This window comes from Pristiophorus japonicus, chromosome X (genome assembly GCF_044704955.1).
Source record: "Pristiophorus japonicus isolate sPriJap1 chromosome X, sPriJap1.hap1, whole genome shotgun sequence".
Lineage (NCBI taxonomy): Eukaryota > Metazoa > Chordata > Chondrichthyes > Pristiophoridae > Pristiophorus > Pristiophorus japonicus.
In genome coordinates, this window is record NC_092010.1 from 9112880 (window position 1) to 9138207 (window position 25328).

The 25328-nt window shown below is 52.3% G+C and overlaps 1 protein-coding gene across 1 annotated transcript; it reads right to left on the reverse strand.

The window, feature by feature from the left end:
* Positions 1–1019: 1019 nt before the first annotated feature.
* On the reverse strand, positions 1020–19374 carry LOC139240799 (small cell adhesion glycoprotein-like). The gene is made up of 3 exons (XM_070869277.1): positions 19242–19374; positions 18320–18385; positions 1020–1628 (listed from the first exon to the last, which is right to left on the reverse strand). Exons 1-3 carry the CDS (start codon positions 19372–19374, stop codon positions 1456–1458), a joined length of 372 nt encoding a protein of 123 aa, XP_070725378.1. The 3' UTR covers positions 1020–1455.
* Between the last annotated feature and the right edge of the window lie 5954 nt (positions 19375–25328).

The window sequence follows — 25328 nt, forward strand, 5'->3', positions numbered from 1 at the left end:
ACAGTGCAGCGCTCCCTCAGTACTGTCCCTCCAACAGAGCGGCGCTCCCTCAGTACTGCCCCTCCGACAATGCGGCGCTCCCTCAGTACTGACCCTCCGGCAGTGCAGCGCTCCCTCAGTACTGCCCCTCCAACAGTGCGGTGTTCCCTCAGTACTGACCCTCCGTCAGTGCGGTGTACCCTCAGTACTGTCCTTCCGACAGTGCAGCACTCCCTCAGTACTGCCACTCTGACAGTGCAGCGCTCCCTCAGTACTGTCCCTCCGACAGTGCAGCACTCCCTCAGTACTGCCCCTCCGACAGAGCGGCGCTCCCTCAGTACTGACCCTCCGGCAGTGCAGCGCTCCCTCAGTACTGCCCCTCCGACAGTGCGGTGTTCCCTCAGTACTGCCCCTCCGACAGAGCGGCGCTCCCTCAGTACTGTCCCTCTGACAGTGCAGCGCTCCCTCAGTATTGCCCCTACAACAGTACGGCGCTCCCTCATTACTGACACTCCCTCAGTACTGTCACTCCGACAGTGCGGCGCTCCCTCATTACTGACCCTCCGACAGTGCGGTGTTCCCTCAGTACTGCCCCTCCAACAGTGCAGCGCTCCCTCAGTACTGACCCTCCGACAATGTGGCGCTCCCTCAGTACTGACCCTCCGGCAGTGCGGCACTCCCTCAGTACTTCCCCTCCGAATGTGCGGCGCTCCCTCAGTACGGCCCCTCCGACAGTGCGGCACTCGCTCAGTACTGCCCCTCCGACAGTGCGGCGCTCCCTCAGTACTGGGGCGGCGGGGGGGAGGAGAGAGAGAGACTGGGTGGAGGGGCGGGTAAAGAGAGAGACTGGGTGGGAGGGGGGGAAGAGAGAGACTGGGTTGTGGCGGGAGAGAGAGAGAGAGAGGCTGGGGGGGTAGGAAGTGAGAGAGAGGGGCTGGGAGCGGGGGAAGCTTCAGGGTGTGGCTTATCCTCCAAGGGGACCAATCAGAAATAAGGGGAGGAGCCTGTTGGCCATTTTTGCAGTACAAATAAACACGTCCTTAATTTAACCCAGAGAAACCGGGCATTAAATACTCTTTAATGGCACTGAAAACAGTGAAAAACATCACTTCAATTCATCCCCTGCATTGCATCTATGTATTTTAATGCTGCTGGGTTCTGTGAACCTTTCCTTATAATTTTATATAGATTAGGGAGTTTCTGAGCAGAGAGAACCCTTATCTATATATTGAACAAAAACCCCTTTTACCAGAACATTATAAACTGTTAGGACAAAATATATCCAAAGGGCATTTTGGACACTGATCACTCAATCATATCAAACAACCTGGTTTCTTTATAAGAGCATAAGAAATAGGAGCAGGAGTGGGCCACTTGGCCCCTCTAGCCTGCTCCGCCATTGACGGTGATTTAGCAGTGAGTTCTGCATGGTGCAGCAGTCGGACAGCGCACTGTCCTTCATAAACGCCCCCGCGGTCAGATGAAATATTCCTTTTGTTCCTCGGTCAGGGTGTCCTCGATCTGCAGTGACATGGTGCCTGGCTCATTCTCCTGCTCGTAGGTGATGTAGTTGCCCTTCTGTCTGTACATGTAGCGAAACAGGAGGGCGGCCAGGCACAGAACGCTGATCACCACCGCCGTTATCACTCCTGCACGTGGAGAGGGTGAGATGGTTAAACACAGAACCTACCAAACTAAAGCTGGTTTACATGGATCACAGACAGGTTAGGGCTGAGCGTCAATACCAGGGTTATAGAGACCCTGGGGGCCCAAATTTCATCTCCTTAAGGCCTGTTAACGCCTCAAATCGGCATGGAGAGGCCGCTGACTTTTGGTGGAATGGCCGCTGATAGTGTGCAGATGTCTAAAGATTATGTTATAAAAACTGAATTGCCCTCCTGAGTTTTCCCAGCAATGCCCCTATCCCCCCTTACCGCTCCGCTGCTACCGACGCGGTAAGTGCGTCATCACCGTGTGTACCGCCACTCTAACCCCACCGCCCCCTGCTGGCGACATTCCCCTCGGAAAATCTTTGGCCGGCCCGACGGTGCCAAAACAAGCTTTCCCCGGTGGTCCAGTGAGGCTGTGGCCTTCTGCACGGGGGTGCGGCGTCCCTTAAAGGGGAGGGCACACTCCCGCTGCCACCATGTTTTTTTTTTGGTCGGCTGACTGCCAGGTCAGCCCGACAATTGTGCCCCCGGGTTTGGCCGGGCCGCCAGCGGGCAGCCTGGCAACCCCTCTTGGGTGCCAGGCCACTGGCCCGGCCGAAACCCTCCCTGGTGGCCCAGTTTAAAAATCGCGCCGGCTCTCCCCTTTAAGTGCCGGGGAGAGCCGGGGTGACGCGGCGCCGTGATGACATCATCGCGACGGTGACCCTGCACCGCTACCTTCCGCCCCTCATTGCTGTCGCCAGCGCCATCGGCCCTCAGGTGCACTCACCGGCTTCCGGATCAAAATAAAAAAATCCCCCAAAGAGTCAACCTGAACCGCAGCTGCGGTGAAAACCACAGAAACAGGGTGAGTGTGCCCCATTCCAGGTGGGGGGCACGTTGTACCCCAGGTGTGTGCTGTAATGTATGGCAGTGCCCGCGGGGTACTGGATTGAGAAAGATCGCCCCCTTCACAACCCCAGGATGCCCCAATCCGCTTCACAGTCCATGAATTACTTTTGAAGAGTAGTCGCTGTTGTAATGTCGGAAGTCAATTTGCGCATAGCAAGCTCCCACAAAGAAGCAATGTCACAATGGGAGAATCAGAAGTACAGTTTCAAAGTTTGCAGACAACATCAAATTAGAGGGTACAGTTAATACCAAGAGAGAATGCTACAAGATATAAGAGACATTAATAAACTTGCAGAATAGGCGTTTAATTGACAAATTAATATCGGTAAGTGTGAGGTGGTGCATTTTGGTAGGAAGAATAAAGGGGCTGATTTTCATCAAGGCCTCCGCCTGCCCAAGTGCCGCTGAGGTACCAGACGGTACTTTGGGCGGGATATTCTGGCCAAGGTCCCTCGAAGGTCGGCGGGGGGCAAATGGACAACGTATGCTGCTAATCCTGGCGGCAGCCGCAAGAGCTCTCATCCTCGGCGGCTTGGCGCTTGCCGCCCAAGTGCCACCGAGGAAGGAGTCGGGCCCACAGGAGGGTCAAAGAGCTGGAAAACAAATCAAGAGTAACAAATACAAAAACTATCGGAAGACCTTCGGGGGACCCCGTGCAGGTGAGTCGCTGCTGATTGAAAAAAATAACTTAAAATGGTCACTTACCTTTTTTTCAGGTTCTCCAGACTCACCGTTGGGGACAGACCGGCCTCCAGCCAGCGGCCCACCCCCGTTCTGCCGCTGACTCCCGCCGAGTCCTGCCGGCAGGAATCTGGGAGCTCAGCGGGCGGGAGCTCAGTTGCGCCACTCAGCCGTCCGCTGACGTCAGCAGGCGCTTCCCGGCAGCTCTCCCCTCCCGCCCGCTCCAGGCCACCTCCAAAGTGGCACTGGGCGGATCGCCATGAGGAATGTCGGCAGCAGTGGGAGGCAGCGAGCAATCGGCTGAAAAAGTTCGGCCCCAAAGAGTCAGAATAAGGCCGAGAAATTGGCCTCGTTAGCACCTCCCATTATGACCTCGAGGAGATACTTACCAACCGGGCGAGAAGGTCGGCTCCCGCAATATTCGCCGGAGGTTTGACGATGGTGGTACAGCGTTGCATCCCAATCTCCTTCGCCCAGAGACCATGATGTCACCAGGCACATCGACTCTGTAATGTCCGGGACCTCAACTTGCGTTCCGTCCCCTGCAGTATCACCGTGCACATCACCCCGGACCTGAACTTGGGTTCTCCCCCTGCAGTATCACTGTGCACATCGTCCTGGACCTGAACTTGGGTTCTCCCCCTGCAGTATCACTGTGCACATCATCCCGGACCTGAACTTGGGTTCTCCCCCTGCAGTATCACTGCACATCACCCCAGACCTGAACTTGGGTTCTCCCCCTGCAGTATCACTGTGCACATCATCCCGGACCTCAACTTGGGTTCTCCCCCTGCAGTATCACTGTGCACATCATCCCGGACCTCAACTTGGGTTCCGTCCCCTGCAGTATCACTGTGCACATCACCCCGAACCTGAACTTGGGTTCTCCCCCTGCAGTATCACTGTGCACATCACCCCGGACCTGAACTTGGGTTCTCCCCCTGCAGTATCACCGTGCACATCACCCCGGACCTGAACTTGGGTTCTCCCCCTGCAGTATCACCGTGCACATCACCCCGGACCTGAACTTGGGTTCCGTCCCCTGCAGTATCACTGTGCACATCACCCCGGACCTGAACTTGCGTTCCGTCCCCTGCAGTATCACTGTGCACATCACCCCGGACCTGAACTTGGGTTCTCCCCCTGCAGTATCACCGTGCACATCACCCCGGACCTGAACTTGGGTTCTCCCCCTGCAGTATCACTGTGCACATCACCCCGGACCTGAACTTGCGTTCCGTCCCCTGCAGTATCACTGTGCACATCACCCCGGACCTGAACTTGCGTTCCGTCCCCTGCAGTATCACCGTGCACATCATCCCGGACCTGAACTTGGGTTCTCCCCCTGCAGTATCACCGTGCACATCACCCCGGACCTGAACTTGGGTTCTCCCCCTGCAGTATCACCGTGCACATCGTCCCAGACCTGAACTTGGGTTCTCCCCCTGCAGTATCACCGTGCACATCATCCCGGACCTGAACTTGCGTTCCGTCCCCTGCAGTATCACTGTGCACATCGCCCCGGACCTGAACTTGGGTTCTCCCCCTGCAGTATCACTGTGCACATCATCCCGGACCTGAACTTGGGTTCTCCCCCTGCAGTATCACCGTGCACATCACCCCGAACCTGAACTTGGGTTCTCCCCCTGCAGTATCACCGTGCACATCACCCCGGACCTGAACTTGGGTTCTCCCCCTGCAGTATCACCGTGCACATCACCCCGAACCTGAACTTGGGTTCTCCCCCTGCAGTATCACCGTGCACATCACCCCGAACCTGAACTTGGGTTCTCCCCCTGCAGTATCACTGTGCACATCGTCCTGGACCTGAACTTGGGTTCTCCCCCTGCAGTATCACTGCACATCGCCCCGGACCTGAACTTGGGTTCTCCCCCTGCAGTATCACTGCACATCGCCCCGGACCTGAACTTGGGTTCTCCCCCTGCAGTATCACCGTGCACATCATCCCGGACCTGAACTTGGGTTCTCCCCCTGCAGTATCACTGCACATCGCCCCGGACCTGAACTTGGGTTCTCCCCCTGCAGTATCACTGTGCACATCGTCCCGGACCTGAACTTGGGTTCTCCCCCTGCAGTATCACTGTGCACATCACCCCGGACCTGAACTTGGGTTCTCCCCCTGCAGTATCACTGTGCACATCATCCCGGACCTGAACTTGGGTTCTCCCCCTGCAGTGTCACTGCACATCACCCCGGACCTGAACTTGGGTTCTCCCCCTGCAGTATCACCGTGCACATCGTCCTGGACCTGAACTTGGGTTCTCCCCCTGCAGCATCGCCGGACGACAACACCGACAGTTGCAGGAGGCGTCCATCGAGAGGCCGGGCCCTTCGGGAGCGATGCTTAAAGGCAAGGTGGCCGAGGCAAGTAAATAAAATGTCAAATCTCTCTTTCCAATTTTTTGCCTTGTTTGCTGCCCCAATGGATCAGCCCGGCACTCGGCTGATCGGGGCTTTGTCACAGACCAGCTCACTGGGCCCAATGCAGGACCTGCTCCCATGGATCAGCTGCTGCAGTGTGTGGGACTGATCGGGGGAATCGGGGCTGTGTGAGGGAACAGCTCACTGGGCCCAATGCAGGACCTGGCCCCATGGATCAGCTGCTGCAGTGTGTGGGGCTGATCGGGGGGCGGGGGGGGGAAATCGGGGCTTTGTCACAGACCAGCTCACTGGGCCCAATGCAGGGCCTGGCCCCATGGATCAGCTGCTGCAGTGTGTGGGGCTGATCGGGGGAATCGGGGTTGTGTGAGGGAACAGCTCACTGGGCCCAATGCAGGGCCTGGCCCCATGGATCAGCTGCTGCAGTGTGTGGGACTGATCGGGGGAATCGGGGCTGTGTGAGGGAACACCTCACTGGGCCCAATGCAGGACCTGGCCCCATGGATCAGCTGCTGCAGTGTATGGGACTGATCGGGGGAATCGGGGCTGTGTGAGGGAACACCTCACTGGGCCCAATGCAGGACCTGGCCCCATGGATCAGCTGCTGCAGTGTGTGGGACTGATCGGGGGGCGGGGGGGGGAAATCGGGGCTTTGTCACAGACCAGCTCACTGGGCCCAATGCAGGACCTGCAGCGATGGCCTTTCACTTTAAGAGAGGGAGGAGCCTCGGATCGCGGTGGGCTGTACCATTCACCACCCCGCCTGTGTCCTGTACTGCTCCAGGAAGGAAGTGGGGCGGTTGATTTCTTGAAACCGAAATTTTTTTTTAAAAGTTAAAAAAAAACATTCGTGCCTGCCGTTAATTTTTCCAACTTTTAAACGGGCCGCTCACAAATTTCTCCTCCCGAGTCTAAATGGGGTAAAGGAGCAATGGGATCTGGGGGCAGAGACACATAAGTCACTAAAACTAGCGACACAGGTTAATAAGGCCATGAAAAGAAACAAGCACGGGGGTTCATTTCTCAAGGGGTAGAATTGAAAAGCAGTGAAGTGATGTTAAACTTGAATTGAACCTTGGTCAGACCACACACGGAGTAATGTGCACAGACTGAAGGGGTGCTTTTCTCTCGAAAGAAAAGGCTGAGGCATGGTCTGTTAGAGGTCTTCAAGATTGTGAGAGGGTTCGATAGGGTAGGCGTGGATAAGATATTTCCACTTGTGGGGGAGACCAGAACTCGGGGCCATCAATATCAGACAGTCACTGATAAATCCAATGGGGAATTCAGGAGACAATTCTTTAGCCAGAGAGTGGTGAGAATGTGGAATTCGCTGCCACAGGGAGGGGTTGAGACAAGTAGTATTGATGTATTTAAGGGGAAGCCGGATAAACATGAAGGAGAAAGGAAAAGAAGCATATGGTGAATATACGAACATTAGAATTAGGAGCAGCAGTAGTTCATTCGGCCCCTCGAGCCTGCTCTGCCATTCAATGAGATCATACAAACATAGAAATTTACAGCACAGAAGGAGGCCATTTCGGCCTATCGTGTCCGTGCCGGCCAACAAAGAGCCGCACGGCCCTCGGTCAGCAGCCCTGAAGGTTACATATAAACCAATGAACAATGAACAATGGCGGAAAGGTATAGAGCACCCAGCCCAACCAGTCCGCCCCACACAACTGCGACACCCCTTATACTGAAACATTCTACACTCCATGCCAACCGGAGCCATGTGATCTCCTGGGAGAGGCAAAAACCAGATAAAAACCCAGGCCAATTTAGGGAGAAAAAATCTGGGAAAATTCCTCTCCGACCCATCCAGGCGATCGACACTAGTCCAGGCCGTATTCTATCCCCTGCAGTACTTACCATTATATCATGGCTGATCTTCTATCTTCACTTTCCTGCCCGATCCCCATATCCCTTGATTCGCTTAATATCCAAAAAATTATCGATCTGTGTCTTGAACATACTCAAAGACTGAGCCTCCACAGCCCTCTGGGGCAGAGAATTCCAAAGATTCACCACCCTCTGAGTGAAGAAATTTCTCCTCATCTCAGTCCTAAATGGCCAACCCCTTATCCTGAGACTGTGTCCCCTGGTTCTAGACTCCCCAGCCCGGGGGAAACATCCTCCCTGCACCTACCCTGTCAAGCCCTGTAAGAATGTTGTATCTTTCAATGACATCACCTCTCATTCTTCTAAACTTGAGAGAATATAGGCCGAGTCGACTCAATCTCTCCTCATAGGACAATCCCCCCATCCCAGGAATCAGTCTGGTGAACCTTCGCTGCACTCCCTCTATGGCAAGTATATCCTTCCTTAGGTAAGGAGACCAGAACTGTACACAATACTCCAGGTGTGGTCTCACCAGGGCTTTATATAATTGCAGTAAGACATCTTTACTGTTATACTCAAATCCTCCTGTAATAAAGGCCAACATACCATGTGCTTTCTGTATTGATAGGGTGAGATGAAGAGGGGGGGGGTGAAGGCTGCTGTGGAGCATAAACCCCGGCACGGACCTGTTGGGCCGAATGGTCTATTACTGAGCTGTAAATACTTTGTAATGGCCAGTTAGTCTGTTTTAGTGATGTTTGTTGAGGGATAAATATTGGCCAGGACACCGGGGAGAGCTCCCCTGCTCTTCTTCAAAATAGTGCCGTGGGATCGTTTATGTCCACCTGAGAGGGCAGACAGTGTCTCAGTTTAACATCTCATCCGAAAGACAGCACCTCCGTCAGTGCAGCACTCCCCCTCCGACAGTGCGGCGCTCCCTCAGTACTGGCCCTCCAACAGTGCAGCACTCCCTCAGTACTTACCCTCCGACAGTGCAACACTCCATCAGTACTGGCCCTCCAACAGTGCAACACTCCATCAGTACTTACCCTCCGACAGTGCAGCACTCCCTCAGTACTGCCCCTCCGACAGTGCAGCACTCCCTCAGTACTGCCCCTCCAACAGTGCAGCACTCCCTCAGTACTTACCCTCCGACAGTACAGCAGTCCCTCAGCACTGCCTCTCCAAAGGTGCAGCACTCCCTCAGTACTGACCCTCTGACTGTGCAGTGTTCCCCAAAACGGGGAAGGTGGCTCAACCATGGCTAACCAGGGAAATTAAGGATAGTGTTAAAGCCAAGGAAGAGGCATAGAAATTGGCTAGAAAAAGCAACAAACCTGAGGACTGGGAGAAATTTAGAATTCAACAGAGGAGGACAAAGGGTTTGATTAGGGCAGGGAAAATGGAGTACGAGAAGAAGCTTGCAGGGAACATTAAGACGGATTGCAAAAATTTCTATAGATATGTAAAGAGAAAAAGGTTAGTAAAGACAAACATAGGTCCCCTGCAGTCAGAATCAGGGGAAGTCATAATGGGGAACAAAGAAATGGCAGACCAATTGAACAAGTACTTTGGTTCGGTATTCACTAAGGAGGACACAAACAACATTCCGGATATAAAAGGGGTCAGAGGGTCTAGTAAGGAGGAGGAACTGAGGGAAATCCTTATTAGTCGGGAAATTGTGTTGGGGAAATTGATGGGATTGAAGGCCGATAAATCTCCAGGGCCTGATGGACTGCATCCCAGAGTACTTAAGGAGGTGGCCTTGGAAATAGCGGATGCATTGACAGTCATTTTCCAACATTCCATTGACTCTGGATCAGTTCCTATGGAGTGGAGGGTAGCCAATGTAACCCCAATTTTTAAAAAAGGAGGGAGAGAGAAAACAGGGAATTATAGACCGGTCAGCCTGACCTCAGTAGTGGGTAAAATGATGGAATCAATTATTAAGGATGTCATAGCAGCGCATTTGGAAAGAGGTGACATGATAGGTCCAAGTCAGCATGGATTTGTGAAAGGGAAATCATGCTTGACAAATCTTCTGGAATTTTTTGAAGATGTTTCCAGTAGAGTGGACAAGGGAGAACCATTTGATGTGGTATATTTGGACTTTCAGAAGGCTTTCGACAAGGTTCCACACAAGAGATTAATGTGCAAAGTTAAAGCACATGGGATTGGGGGTAGTGTACTGACATGGATTGAGAACTGGTTGTCAGACAGGAAGCAAAGAGTAGGAGTAAATGGGTACTTTTCAGAATGGCAGGCAGTGACTAGTGGGGTACCGCAAGGTTCTGTGCTGGGGCCCCAGCTGTTTACATTGTACATTAATGATTTAGACGAGGGGATTAAATGTAGTATCTCCAAATTTGCAGATGACACTAAGTTGGGTGGCAGTGTGAGCTGCGAGGAGGATGCTATGAGGCTGCAGAGCGACTTGGATAGGTTCGGTGAGTGGGCAAATGCATGGCAGATGAAGTATAATGTGGATAAATGAGATTGTCCACTTTGGTGGTAAAAACAGAGAGACAGACTATTATCTGAATGGTGACAGATTAGGAAAAGGGGAGGTGCAACGAGACCTGGGTGTCATGGTACATCAGTCATTGAAGGTTGGCATGCAGGTACAGCAGGCGGTTAAGAAAGCAAATGGCATGTTGGCCTTCATAGCGAGGGGATTTGAGTACAGGGGCAGGGAGGGTGTTGCTACAGTTGTACAGGGCCTTGGTGAGGCCACACCTGGAGTATTGTGTACAGTTTTGGTCTCCTAACCTGAGGAAGGACATTCTTGCTATTGAGGGAATGCAGCGAAGGTTCACCAGACTGATTCCCGGGATGGCGGGACTGACCTATCAAGAAAGACTAAATCAACTGGGCTTGTATTCACTGGAGTTCAGAAGAATGAGAGGCGACATTATAGAAACGTTTAAAATTCTGATGGGTTTAGACAGGTTAGGTGTAGGAAGAATGTTCCCAATGTTGGGGAAGTCCAGAACCAGGGGTCACAGTCTGAGGATAAGGGGTAAGCCATTTAGGACTGAGATGAGGAGGAATTTCTTCACCCAGAGTGGTGAACCTGTGGAATTCTCTACCACAGAAAGTTGTTGAGGCCAATTCACTAAATATATTCAAAAAGGAGTTAGATGTAGTCGTTACTACTCGGGGGATCAAGGGGTATGGCGAGAAAGCAGGAAGGGGGTACTGAAGTTGCATGTTCAGCCATGAACTCATTGAATGGCGGTGCAGGCTAGAAGGGCCGAATGGCCTACTCCTGCACCTATTTTCTATGTTTCTATGTGACTAGTGGAGTGCCGTAGGGCTCAGTGCTGGGACACCAGCTCTTTACAATATATATCAATGATTTGGATGAAGGAATTGAGTGTAATATCTCCAAGTTTGCAGATGACACTAAACTGGGTGGCGATGTGAGCTGCGAGGAGGATGCTAAGGGGCTGCAGAGTGACTTGGACAGGTTGGGTGAGTGGGCAAATGCATGGCAGATGTAGTATAATGTGGATAAATGTGAGGTAATCCACTTTGGGGGCAAAAACACGAAGGCAGAATATTATCTGAATGGTGGCAGATCAGGAAAAGGGGAGGTGCAACGAGACCTGGGTGTCATGGTTCATCATTGAAAGTTGGCATGCAGGTACAGCAGACGGTGAAGGCGGCAAATGGTATGTTGGCCTTCATAGCGAGGGGATTTTAGTATAGGAGCAGGGAGGTCTTACTGCAGTTGTACAGGGCATTGGTGAGGCCTCACCTGGAATATTATGTTCAGTTTTGGTCTCCTAAACATAGAAACATAGAAAATAGGTGCAAGAGTAGGCCATTCGGCCCTTCTAGCCTGCACCGCCATTCAATGAGTTCATGGCTGAACATGCAACTTCAGTACCCCCTTCCTGCTTTCTCGCCATACCCCTTGATCCCCCTAGTAGTAAAGACTTCATCTAACTCCCTTTTGAATATATTTAGTGAATTGGCCTCAACAACTTTCTATGGGAGAGAATTCCACAGGTTCACCACTCTCTGGGTGAAGAAGTTTCTCCTCATCTCGGTCCTAAATGGCTTACCCCTAATCTGAGGAAGGACGTTCTTGCTATTGAGGGAGTGCAGCGAAGGTTCACCAGGCTGATTCCCGGGATGGCTGGACTGACATATGAGGAAAGACTGGATCGACTGGGCCTTTGTACACTGGAGTTTAGAAGGATGAGAGGGGATCTCATAGAAACATATAAGATTCTGACGGGACTGGACAGGTTAGATATGGGAAGAATGTTCCCGATGTTGGGGAAGTCCAGAACCAGGGGACACAGTCTTAGGATAAGGGGTAGGGCATTTAGGACTGAGATGAGGAGAAACTTCTTCACTGAGTTGTTAACCTGTGGAATTCCCTGCCGCAGAGAGTTGTTGATGCCAGTTCATTGGATATATTCAAGAGGGAGTTAGAGATGGCCCTCATGGCTAAGGGGATCAAGGGGTATGGAGAGAAAGCAGGAAAGGAGTAGTGAGGGAATAATCAGCCATGATCTTATTGAATGGCGGTGCAGGCTCGAAGGGCCGAATGGCCTACTCCTGCACCTATTTTCTTTGTTTCCATGTTTCTAGTACTGCCCCTCCGACAGTGTGGCGCTCCCTCAGCACTGCCCCTCCGACAGTGCGGCGCTCCCTCAGCACTGCCCCTCCGACAGCGCGGCGCTCCCTCAGCACTGCCCCTCCGACAGCGCGGCGCTCCCTCAGCACTGCCCCTCCGACAGTGCGGCGCTCCCTCAGCACTGCACTGCAGCGTTAGCCTGGATTATGGGCTGATGTTTGTGAAGTGGGGTTTGAACCTGCTGACCCAGAGCATCAGCACTGAGCCACGGTACAGACCTGATTCGGGAGTGAAAGCTGGCTGTGGATCAGATGTCCGTGCGATGGGGACATCGCGGGAGCAGATGTAATTGTTTGGGTGGTTGGTGTAATAACACCAGAGAGTGAAGAAAGAAGGAAATTAAACACAGGACAATGATTGCAGAAGAAAGCGTTCACAACAGGAAAGGCTTTCTGTGTAACAGTGACATGTAGCTGGAGATGGGAAGTAGAACTTTTAATATCTGCAGTACTTTGCAGAGTGAATCTCCTTCGCTCTTCTGGGAAGCCTTGAGCCTTGCTATTTGTGCTCCTTTGCTTTGCTTCTGTCCAACTCTATCTCCTCCTTCACTTTCTCCTCTTTCTCTGCCTCTACTGCTCCACTTCAGTCTGTCTCGATCCCTCTCGGCTCCGTGACTTCTCTCCCTCCTCTACCTTCCTTTCTCCAATACTTCCCTTTCTCAATCTTCACTTCGCTCTGTGTCTTCCCTCGCTCCTCCTCCCCCTCTCTCCCTGCTATCAGTCCTGAGTTTACATTTCACCTGGGCGCGGCACCGCCAACACCTCCCGCTGAATTCGGCGGCGATTTAGCGATGGTAACCCGTAGCGCCCCGCTCCACTGCGCCGGCAATGGAGCGGGGTGCCCCGTTTTCGTCCCGGAACGGAAATTGTCCCGCACCCCTCTGAATCTACGCCGGGCGATGGCAGGAGGCTCGCGGGGCGCAAGTTAAAGGGGAGGTGGCGGGCGGGTCAATAAAAAATGTGCCGACTTACTTGTGCCTCTTTGAACGCGGGGTCCGTGCGCGATCTGGCAGCCCGGCGCTCCGCTCGAGTGCGGGGCTGATTGCACAGCACCTCTGCTCCCCAGTGGTCCAGGTAAGGCCCCACAGAGCTGGCAACTTGGGCCCTCCCCTTTAATGAAGGGAGGAGCCCCTCCCCCGGGGCAGTGCTACGCTGTGCCCTGCTCTCGCCCCGTCTGCCCCGCGAGTGCCCCCGACAGGAAGTGAAACACGTTATTTTGCGCTCCAGTCGGGGGTGATAACCCCACTTTCACGAGCGAGACGGGACTTTCGTGCCTGGTGCAAAAAGTCCCGCCTTGCAGATGTTCCCGATCCCAAACAGGGCTCGGCCTACAGTCCCCAGCACTTCAAAGCTCCATGTTTAGAACAGGCGCGCGCTTACATTGGCCAAAAGAAAACCGATGCTGGAACATCAGAATATTGACCTTCCTACCAGAGATGTACTTCACATTTAACCTTTAACCTGTAACCTGGGATGATGCCAGTGGAACACACGGTGCCACTTCCAACCATGGCGATTTCTCGCTCTCTCGGCTGGGCTATGGTGGGGAACGGGTGCTGGTTTGATCTCAGGTAGTCGGGAGGGAGAATTGAAGCGGGAGTCAAGCAGGCTGCTCTCATATAATGGTGGTGCTGGTAGAGACTTGGAGCAAGGTCTGCGGGTCAGCCTGTGGTGTGTGGTGATGGGGGTGGCGACATAACTCAGGGGAAAGTTGATGCTTTTCATATTTTTATGAAAAAGTCACTTGTTTTCATGCCTCTCCCAGCTTGCTAGGTTTGAGTAGATTCTCAGTTGGTCCCACATTTGTGGTTGAGGGGAAAATGAACGTCACGAACACTGAAGAGCACACGTAAGCTAATAAAACTAGTCAATCATTATTTACAAAGGTCACAGAACCCTCTTTTTTTGCGGCTCAACATCAAACTTTGGATTAATTTTTGCTGTTAGCAGGTGGCTCAGTGGGTCGTGTTCTCGCTTGAGTCAGCAAGGCGTGGGTTCAAGTCCCACGCCAGGGACTTGAGCACAGAATCTAGGCTGACACCCCGGTGCAGCACTGAGGTGCTGTCTTTCAGATGAGACGATAAACAGAGGCCCCGTTTGCCCTCTATTGGATGTAAAAGATCCCATGGCACTATTCTGAAAAAGAGCAGGGGAGTTATCCCCGGTGGCCATCCTAGACTGGGTGTTGTGTAATGAGAAAGGACTAATTAATAATCTTGTTGTGCGAGGCCCCTTGGGGAAGAGTGACCATACTATGGTAGAATTCTTCATTAAGATGGAGAGTGACACAGTTAATTCAGAGACTAGGGTCCTGAACTTAAGGAAAGATAACTTCGATGATATGAGACGTGAATTGGCTAGAATAGACTGGCAAATGATACTTAAAGGGTTGACGGTGGATAGGCAATGGCAAACATTTAAAGATCACATGGATGAACTTCAACAATTGTACATCCCCGTCTGGCGTAAAAATAAAACCGGGAAGGTGGCTCAACTGTGGCTAACAAGGGAAATTAGGGATAGTGTTAAATCCAAAGAAGAGGCATATAAATTGGCCAGAAAAAGCAGCAAACCTGAGGACTGGGAGAAACTTAGAATTCAGCAGAGGAGGACAAAGGGTTTAATTAGGAGGGGGAAAATATAGAGTATGAGACTAAGCTTTCAGGGAACATAAAAACTGACTGCAAAAGCTTCGATAGATATGTGAAGAGAAAAAGATTAGTGGAGACAAATGTAGGTCCCTTGCAGTCAGAATCAGGTGAATTTATAATGGGGAATAAAGAAATGGCAGACCAATTGAACAAATACTTTGGTTCTGTTTTCACTAAGGAAGACACAAATAACCTTCCGGAAATACAAGGGGACCGAGGGTCTAGCGAGAAGGAGGAACTGAAGGAAATCCTTATTAGTCAAGAAATTGTGTTAGGGAAATTGATGGGATTGAAGGCCGATAAATCCCCAGGGCCTGATAGTCTGCATCCCAGAGTACTTAAGGAAGTGGCCCAAGAAATAGTGGATGCATTGGTGATCATTTTCCAACATTCTATAGAATCTGGATCAGTTCCCATGGATTGGAGGATAGCTAATGTAACACCACTTTTTAAAAAAGGAGGGAGAGAAAACGGGGAATTATAGACTGGTTAGCCTGACATCAGTGGTAGGGAAAATGTTGGAATCAATTATTAAAGATGAAATAGCAGCGCATTTGGAAAGCTGTGACAGGATCGGTCCAAGTCAGCATGGATTTATGAAAGGGAAATCATGCTTGACAAGTCTTCTGGAATTTTTTGAGGATGTAACTAGCAGAGTGGACAAGGGAGAACCAGTGGATGTGGTGTATTTGGACTTTCAAAAAGCTTTTGACAAGGTCCCACACAAGAGATTAGTGTGCAAAATGAAAGCACATGATATTGGGGGTAATGTATTGATGTGGATAGAGAACTGGTTGGCAGACAGGAAGCAGAGAGTAGGAATAAACGGGTCCTTTTCAGAATGGCAGGCAGTGACTAGTGGGGTGCCGCAAGGTTCAGTGCTGGGACCCCAGCTCTTTACAATATACATTTAGACGAAGGAATTGAATGTAATATCTCCAAGTTTGCAGATGACACTAAGCTGGGTGGCAGTGTAAGCTGTGAGGAGAATGCTGAGAGGCTGCAGGGTGACTTGGACAGGTTAGGCGAGTGGGCAAATGCATGGCAGATGAAGTATAATGTGGATAAATGTGAGGTTATCCACTTTGGTGGCAAAAACAGGAAGACAGAATATTATTTGAATGGTGACAGATTAGGAAAAGGGGAGGTGCAACGAGACCTGGGTATCATGGTACATCCGTCATTGAAGGTTGGCATGCAGGTACAGCAGGCGGTGAAGGCGGCAAATGGCATGTTGGCCTTCATAGTGAGAGGATTTGAGTATAGGAACAGGGAGGTCTTGCTACAGTTGTACAGGGCCTTGGTGAGACCACACCTTGAATATTGTATATAGTTTTGGTCTCCTAATCTGAAGAAGGACATTTTTGCTATTGAGGGAGTGCAGCAAAGGTTTACTAGACTGATTCCCAGGATGGCAGGACTGACATATGAAGAAAGACTGGATCGGCTAGGCTTATATTCACTGGAATTTAGAAGAATGAGAGGGGATCTTATAGAAACATAAAATTCTGACAGGATTGGACAGGTTAGCTGCAGGAAGAATGTTCCCGATGTTGGGGAAGTCCAGAACCAGAAGTCACAGTCCAAGGATAAGGGGTAAGCCATTTAGGACCGAGATGAGGAGAAACTTCTTCACTCAGAGAATTGTGAACCTGTGGAATTCTCTGCCGCAGAAAGTTATTGAGGCCAATTCACTAAATATATTCAAAAGGGAGTTAGATGTGGTCCTTACGGCTAAAGGGATCAAGGGGTATGGAGAGAAAGCAGGAATGGGGTACTGAAGTTGCATGATCAGCCATGATATTCTTGAATGGTGGTGCAGGCTCGAAGGGCCGAATGGCCAACTCCTGCCCCTATTTTCTCTGTTTCTGTGTGTCCTGGGCCAATATTTATCCCTCAATCAACATCACTGAAACATTATCTGGTCATTATCACGTTGCTGTCTATGGGAGCTTGCTGTGCGCAAATTGGCTGCTGCATTTCCCACATTACAATAGTGACTGCACTTCAAATGTTGGCTGTAAGGCGTCCTCAGGCCATGAAAGGCGCTATATAAATACAAGTCTTTCTTTCTTTCTTTCTGATTCTATGGGGGCAAATCTTAACCCCGAGATGGTTTCCTTCAAATTATTTTTTTTCAACTAAAACTGAAGAAGTTGTGTTTCTTGTTGTAGCTTCAGGCATTTATCTGCGACTATGCTGGTGGAGTAATATACATTTCTGGGGACTATGCACAGGGGAACAGTTGGTAGCAAGCAATGGTTTGTGCCATGTATTCAACCAGCATTGTAACCCATGTATAATCTGACCTAAGTTGTACATTGTGAGAACACTGACCACGAGGTGGTGAACTTCTGGGAGACACTCCTAAGCTGGACCTTCAGATATAAAAGGGGAAGCTCCACCCACTTCCATCACTTGAGTGCTATGAAATAAAGGACAGGTCACAGACTGACCTCTCAAGCATTTATACTGTATTTATCGTGTGCATTTATACTGTATAGCAAGGACCTATCAGTTTGGTGTGTGACTTAGGTCAGCCGTTAATTGATGAGCTTGGTTTTCAGGGGAGGATCAGTGTGGTCGCTGTGTCCGAGCAGTGTTGGCCATCGGCAGGCTGCACTGGGAAGGAAGGACTGATGCTCGCTGTCGTATCTGGAATGTTGCCCCCACAGGAGGACCTGACGACGGCCCAGGTCTTCACACAATCAAAGTTGCACAGCCCGCGTTTCTATTGCTGCTGAAAGTGGGGTGTGGGGAGGTACGCACACCCCCTCAGTCACCTCCACTCCGCATGTACAGCACACAGCGACTCCACTGATGTCAAAGATGGCAAGTGCGCGCATCTCCCAGGCCTGGTAAGAAAACGCGGGAAATCTGGGGGACTTTTTCTCAAATTCGGGCGTGTTTTTTTTTTTACTGATTCGCCACCCAAAGAATTCTGGGAATTTATCAGTGGAAATGGAGACACTGATTGGTTTTCAACGCATTTTCAGCGGCAGCAAAACTATCTTCCGAACTGAAACCCCAGGAAACTGCATCTCTGCCAAATGGCCTCCTTCTGTGCTGCCATTTCTGTGTGCCATGTATGTACATGCTGTTTGTAGCCACCAGATGGTGTCATTGTTGGAGGCCACTGAGCAGCATGCACATGGTGCTGCTCTGGTATAAAAGGCCAGCCATTTTGTGAGTCAGGCATTTTAGGCCTAAATAAAGCAGAGACAAGGTTGTACCTTGCTTAGTTAAACAGTACTGCGTGTGAACCTTTACACTGTAATTCCATGAAATGGTCTCAGTCCGTACCCTGCCATCTGTTGGTTTTTAGACTGTATACAAAGTCCAGAGACCTGCTTTAACCGCCTACCAGCCCAGACCTACATCGACTGGATTCAATTTTGGTTCTGGAGCTCTGACACCGACTTTAGAACGGAAGAAAATTCACAGTTCGACTTCTCTGTTCCTTGCTTGCCTGAGTTCAAAGTGACAGAGGTCAGAGGTTAACAGAAAAGGACAAGTGGGTCCCCGTTTGTCAGGAGGTGGACCCAGAGCACACCATACCTGCAATAATGGCTGTATCGCTGCCAGCAGCCTCGGGTGTAGTCGTCGTCATTAGGCCGTGTCCATCTGTAACAGGAAATAAAGACAAGACATCAGAAAAGTGCTGAGACATTACCATGGTAACCTCTGTCCAATCCAGCATCTCCTTCCAGGAGTTCAGATTTTTCTGAAAATGCACAAGTCCAGAAATTTCCTTCATTCGTGGATGAACACTTAACTGCCGAGAAATTCAGTGCATATGCGCCTCCCGTTACCGCAGCCGGGTGGGCGCTAATGGGCCGTAAATGTGTTAGCGCCCGGCACAGCACTGACAACGACACCCGCCATATTGGGCGGGAGTTCAGCAGCGGCGCTACAGCGTTGCCGCCCCCAGATAGCCTGCGCCCAGAGACCGTGACATTATCGCCACGCGCATCGCCCTGTTAGTGCCCCGGAGCCGAAATTCACTTCCATCCCCTGCAGCAGTGCCGAGCGCAAACACCGACAACCGCAAGAGGTGCGGATCGGCAGGCCGGCCGTTACCGGGGCGATGGTTAAAGGCAGGGCGGCTGTTACCGGGGCGATGATTAAAGGCAGGCTGGCCGTTACCGGGGTGATGGTTAAAGGCAGGGCAGCCAGCCGTTACTGGGCGATGGCCGCCCTGCCTTTAACCATCGCCCAGCCGCCCTGCCTTTAACCTTCACCCCGGTAACGGCCGGCCTGCCTTTAACCATTACCGGGGCGATGGTTCAAGGCAGGCCGGCCGGCCGTGACCGGGGCGATGGTTAAAGGCAGGGCGGCCGTGACTGGGGCGATGATTAAAGGCAGGCCGGCCATTACCGGGGCGATGATTAAAGGCAGGGCGGCCGGCCGTTACCGGGGCGATGGTTAAAGGCAGGCCGGCCATTACCGGGGCGATGATTAAAGGCAGGCCGGCCATTACCGGGGCGATGGTTGAAGGCAGGGCGGCCAGCCGTGACCGGGGCGATGGTTAAAGGCAGGGCAGCCGTTACCGGGGCGATGATTAAAGGCAGGCCAGCCGTGACTGGGGCGATGATTAAAGGCAGGCCGGCCATTACCGGGGCGATGGTTAAAGGCAGGGCAGCCGTTACCGGGGCGATGGTTAAAGGCAGGGCGGGCGGCCGTTACCGGGGCGATGATTAAAGGCAGGCCAGCCGTGACCGGGGCGATGGTTAAAGGCAGGCCGGCCGTGACTGGGGCGATGATTAAAGGCAGGCCGGCCATTACCGGGGCGATGGTTGAAGGCAGGGCGGGCGACCGTTACCGGGGCGATGATTAAAGGCAGGCCAGCCGTGACCAGGGCGATGGTTAAAGGCCGGCCGGCCGTTACCGGGGCGATGGTTAAAGGCAGGGCGGTCATTACCGGGGCGATGGTTAAAGGCAGGCCGGCCGTTACCGGGGCGATGGTTGAAGGCAGGCCGGCCGTTACCGGGGCGATGATTAATGGCAGGCCGGCCGGCCATTACCGGAGCGATGGTTAAAGGCAGGCCAGCCGTTACCGGGGCGATGGTTAAAGGCAGGGCGGCCGTTACCGGGGCGATGGTTAAAGGCAGGCCGGCCGGCCATTACCGGGGCGATGGTTAAAGGCAGGGCGGCCGTGACCGGGCGATGTTTAAAGGCAAGGTGGCTGGGGTAAGTGAAAATAAACATACCTGGGTTTTTGATATTTTCCTCCGTTTTCTCACGGGGTCTTGCCCAAGATCGCTCTGCTCAAGTGCTGGGCTAATCGCGCGGGCCCACCGCTCCATGTGGGGCCAGGTAGGTGAGCTTTAAATTGCAGTGCCTGCAGCGTAAGCCCGTCCCTTTAAGGAAGGGAAAGGCCGTTTGTACACGGAGTGCTGCATGGCCCAGTGAGCAACGCTGCTGAAGGGTGCGCCCCGTTACTGCTCCAAGAAGGAAGTGGAACGCTGGCCTGGTGCTACATTTCCCGCCTACCAAACGGGGCGATAATTGATCTCTCCTCCAACGTGTTCCCATGACATTCCGCAGGCACTATTTAAATAGGGGTGTTCACCTGTTTGATTTAAATGGAGCAGGGCATGGGGATAATCTTGCCTGAAATAGCAGAGAGAGGAATGTTATATGCACACTAATCCACCAAACAGACATTTCTTGGCTGTAGTATGGACAGGGCTGTAAATGATGTAAACACAGATCCTTAACCACAACATACATCAAAGATACTTTGGATAAACGGCATTGCTCTCACATGAAGTTCGCTGATTATGATCCTTCACACACTGTTCAAATAAAGAAAGCACTTGCATCGCTATAGCTCCTTTCGTGACTTCATGACATCCCAAAGTGCTTCACAGCCAATGAAGTACTTTTGAAGTGCAGTCATTGATGTAACGTAGCGAGGTCTGACCAGAACTGGACACAGTGCTCAAGGTGGGTCTGACCAGAACTGGACACAGTGCTCAAGGTGGGTCTGACCAGAACTGGACACAGTGCTCAAGGTGGGTCTGACCAGAACTGGACACAGTGCTCAAGGTGGGTCTGACCAGAACTGGACACAGTGCTCAAGGTGGGTCTGACCAGAACTGGACACAACGCTCAGGGTGGGTCTGACCAGAACTGGACACAGTGCTCAGGGTGGGTCTGACCAGAACTGGACACAGTGCTCAAGGTGGGTCTGACCAGAACTGGACACGGTGCTCAAGGTGGGTCTGACCAGAACTGGACACAGTGCTCAAGGTGGGTCTGACCAGAACTGGACACAGTGCTCAAGGTGGGTCTGACCAGAACTGGACACGGTGCTCAAGGTGGGTCTGACCAGAACTGGACACAGTGCTCAAGGTGGGTCTGACCAGAACTGGACACAGTGCTCAAGGTGGGTCTGACCAGAACTGGACACAGTGCTCAAGGTGGGTCTGACCAGAACTGGCCACAATGCTCAAGGTGGGTCTGACCAGAACTGGACACAATGTTCAAGGTGGGTCTGACCAGAACTGGACACAGTGCTCAGGGTGGGTCTGACCAGAACTGGACACAATGTTCAAGGTGGGTCTGACCAGAACTGGACACGGTGCTCAAGGTGGGTCTGACCAGAACTGGACACAGTGCTCGAGGTGGGTCTGACCAGAACTGGACACAGTGCTCAAGGTGGGTCTGACCAGAACTGGACACAGTGCTCAGGGTGGGTCTGACCAGAACTGGACACAATGTTCAAGGTGGGTCTGACCAGAACTGGACACAATGCTCAGGGTGGGTCTGACCAGAACTGGACACAGTGTTCAAGGTGGGTCTGACCAGAACTGGACACAATGTTCAAGGTGGGTCTGACCAGAACTGGACACAATGCTCAGGGTGGGTCTGACCAGAACTGGACACAATGTTCAAGGTGGGTCTGACCAGAACTGGACACAATGCTCAGGGTGGGTCTGACCAGAACTGGACACAGTGTTCAAGGTGGGTCTGACCAGAACTGGACACAATGCTCAGGGTGGGTCTGACCAGAACTGGACACAGTGCTCAGGGTGGGTCTGACCAGAACTGGACACAATGTTCAAGGTGGGTCTGACCAGAACTGGACACCGTGCTCACGGTGGGTCTGACCAGAACTGGACACAGTGCTCAAGGTGGGTCTGACCAGAACTGGACACAGTGCTCAGGGTGGGTCTGACCAGAACTGGACACAATGTTCAAGGTGGGTCTGACCAGAACTGGACACAGTGCTCACGGTGGGTCTGACCAGAACTGGACACAGTGCTCACGGTGGGTCTGACCAGAACTGGACACAATGTTCAAGGTGGGTCTGACCAGAACTGGACACGGTGCTCAAGGTGGGTCTGACCAGAACTGGACACAGTGCTCAAGGTGGGTCTGACCAGAACTGGACACAGTGCTCAAGGTGGGTCTGACCAGAACTGGACACAATGCTCAAGGTGGGTCTGACCAGAACTGGACACAATGCTCAAGGTGGGTCTGACCAGAACTGGACACAATGCTCAAGGTGGGTCTGACCAGAACTGGACACGGTGCTCAAGGTGGGTCTGACCAGAACTGGACACAATGCTCAGGGTGGGTCTGACCAGAACTGGACACAATGCTCAAGGTGGGTCTGACCAGAACTGGACACAATGCTCAAGGTGGGTCTGACCAGAACTGGACACAATGCTCAAGGTGGGTCTGACCAGAACTGGACACAGTGCTCAAGGTGGGTCTGACCAGAACTGGACACAGTGCTCAAGGTGGGTCTGACCAGAACTGGACACAGTGCTCAAGGTGGGTCTGACCAGAACTGGACACAGTGCTCAGGGTGGGTCTGACCAGAACTGGACACAGTGCTCAGGGTGTGTCTGACCAGAACTGGACACAGTGCTCAGGGTGGGTCTGACCAGAACTGGACACAGTGCTCAGGGTGGGTCTGACCAGAACTGGACACAATGCTCAGGGTGGGTCTGACCAGAACTGGACACAATGTTCAAGGTGGGTCTGACCAGAACTGGACACAATGCTCAGGGTGGGTCTGACCAGAACTGGACACAGTGTTCAAGGTGGGTCTGACCAGAACTGGACACAATGCTCAGGGTGGGTCTGACCAGAACTGGACACAGTGCTCAGGGTGGGTCTGACCAGAACTGGACACAATGTTCAAGGTGGGTCTGACCAGAACTGGACACCGTGCTCACGGTGGGTCTGACCAGAACTGGACACAGTACTCAAGGTGGGTCTGACCAGAACTGGACACAATGTTCAAGGTGGGTCTGACCAGAACTGGACACTGTGCTCAAGGTGGGTCTGACCAGAACTGGACACAGTGCTCAAGGTGGGTCTGACCAGAACTGGACACAGTGCTCAAGGTGGGTCTGACCAGAACTGGACACAGTGCTCAAGGTGGGTCTGACCAGAACTGGACACAATGCTCAAGGTGGGTCTGACCAGAACTGGACACAATGCTCAAGGTGGGTCTGACCAGAACTGGACACGGTGCTCAAGGTGAGTCTGACCAGAACTGGACACAATGTTCAAGCTGGGTCTGACCAGAACTGGACACGGTGCTCAAGGTGGGTCTGACCAGAACTGGACACGGTGCTCAAGGTGAGTCTGACCAGAACTGGACACAGTGCTCAAGGTGGGTCTGACCAGAACTGGACACAGTGCTCAAGGTGGGTCTGACCAGAACTGGACACAGTGCTCAAGGTGGGTCTGACCAGAACTGGACACAATGCTCAGGGTGGGTCTGACCAGAACTGGACACAGTGCTCAGGGTGGGTCTGACCAGAACTGGACACAGTGCTCAGGGTGGGTCTGACCAGAACTGGACACAGTGCTCAGGGTGGGTCTGACCAGAACTGGACACAGTGCTCAGGGTGGGTCTGACCAGAACTGGACACAGTGCTCAAGGTGGGTCTGACCAGAACTGGACACAGTGCTCAAGGTGGGTCTGACCAGAACTGGACACAGTGCTCAAGGTGGGACTGACCAGAACTGGACACAATGTTCAAGCTGGGTCTGACCAGAACTGGACACGGTGCTCAAGGTGGGTCTGACCAGAACTGGACACGGTGCTCAAGGTGAGTCTGACCAGAACTGGACACAATGTTCAAGCTGGGTCTGACCAGAACTGGACACGGTGCTCAAGGTGGGTCTGACCAGAACTGGACACGGTGCTCAAGGTGAGTCTGACCAGAACTGGACACAGTGCTCAAGGTGGGTCTGACCAGAACTGGACACAGTGCTCAAGGTGGGTCTGACCAGAACTGGACACAGTGCTCAAGGTGGGTCTGACCAGAACTGGACACAGTGCTCAAGGTGGGTCTGACCAGAACTGGACACAGTGCTCAGGGTGGGTCTGACCAGAACTGGACACAGTGCTCAAGGTAGGACTGACCAGAACTGGACACAGTGCTCAGGGTGGGTCTGACCAGAATTGGACATAATGCTCAAGGTGGGTCTGACCAGAACTGGACACTGTGCTCAAGGTGGGTCTGACCAGAACTGGACACAGTGCTCAGGGTGGGTCTGACCAGAACTGGACACAGTGCTCAAGGTAGGACTGACCAGAACTGGACACATTGCTCATGGTGTGTCTGACCAGAACTGGACACGGTAGAGTACACGTGTTGTCCATTGTTCCTTCCCCTGTGCAATTCTTTACATTGGTCTGCACTGCATTTCATCTGTCATTGCCTTTCTCATTTACATATGTTGTCCAGCTCAATCTTTCATTTCTGACATCTGTCAGGAGCAAATGGAATCCCCGCCGAAGCAATAAAACATGGTGGAGAAACTCTTTTGGCGTGAATATACAATCTCATTTCTCATCTGGAAGGAGGTGATCATGCCAGATCTCAGACACGCTGTAATCGTGACCATCTTCAAGAAAGGCGACAAATCCGATTGCGGTAATTACAGAGGAGTTTCCCTGCTGTCGACCACCAGGAAAGTCATCGCAAGAATCCTCCTCAATCGCCATCTCCCAGCGGCTGAAGAGCTCCTCCCAGAGTCGCAATGCAGATTCTGTCCACTAAGAGGCACAATGGACATGATGTTCACCGCGCGGCAAATACAAGAGAAATGCAGGGAACAGCACCAACCCTTGTACATGGCCGCCTTGGACCTCACAAAGGCCTTCGACACTGTTAACCGAGAGGGATTATGGCGTGTCCTTCTCAAATTCGGATGCCCTCAAAAGTTTGTCACCATCCTCCGCCTGCTCCACGGTGACATGCAAGCCATGATCCTGACCAACGGATCCACCACAGACCCAATCCACGTCTGGACCGGGGTCAAGCAGGGCTGTATCATCGCCCCAACGCTCTTCTCGATCTTCCTTGCTGCAATGCTTCATCTCGCCCTCAGCAAGCTCCCCGCTGGAGTGGAACTAAATTACAGAACAAACGGGAAACTGTTCAACCTCCATCACCTCCAGGCCAGATCCAAGGTCATCCCATCCTCCGTCATTGAATTACAGTACACAGACGATGCCTGTGTCTGCGCACACTCGGAGGCCGAACTCCAAGCCATTGTACGAGAGCATGGGCCTTACACTAAACATCCGTAA

Coding starts and splice junctions, on each gene's coding strand:
- LOC139240799 (XM_070869277.1), bottom strand. CDS start 19,374: ATGGCCGGCCTGCCTTTAATCATCGCCCCAGTCACGGCTGGCCTGCCT. Junction 18,386..19,241: donor TGCCTTCAACCATCGCCCCG/GTAATGGCCGGC, acceptor TTCCTGTTACAG/ATGGACACGGCCTAATGACG. Junction 1,629..18,319: donor CGATACAGCCATTATTGCAG/GTATGGTGTGCT, acceptor CTCCACGTGCAG/GAGTGATAACGGCGGTGGTG.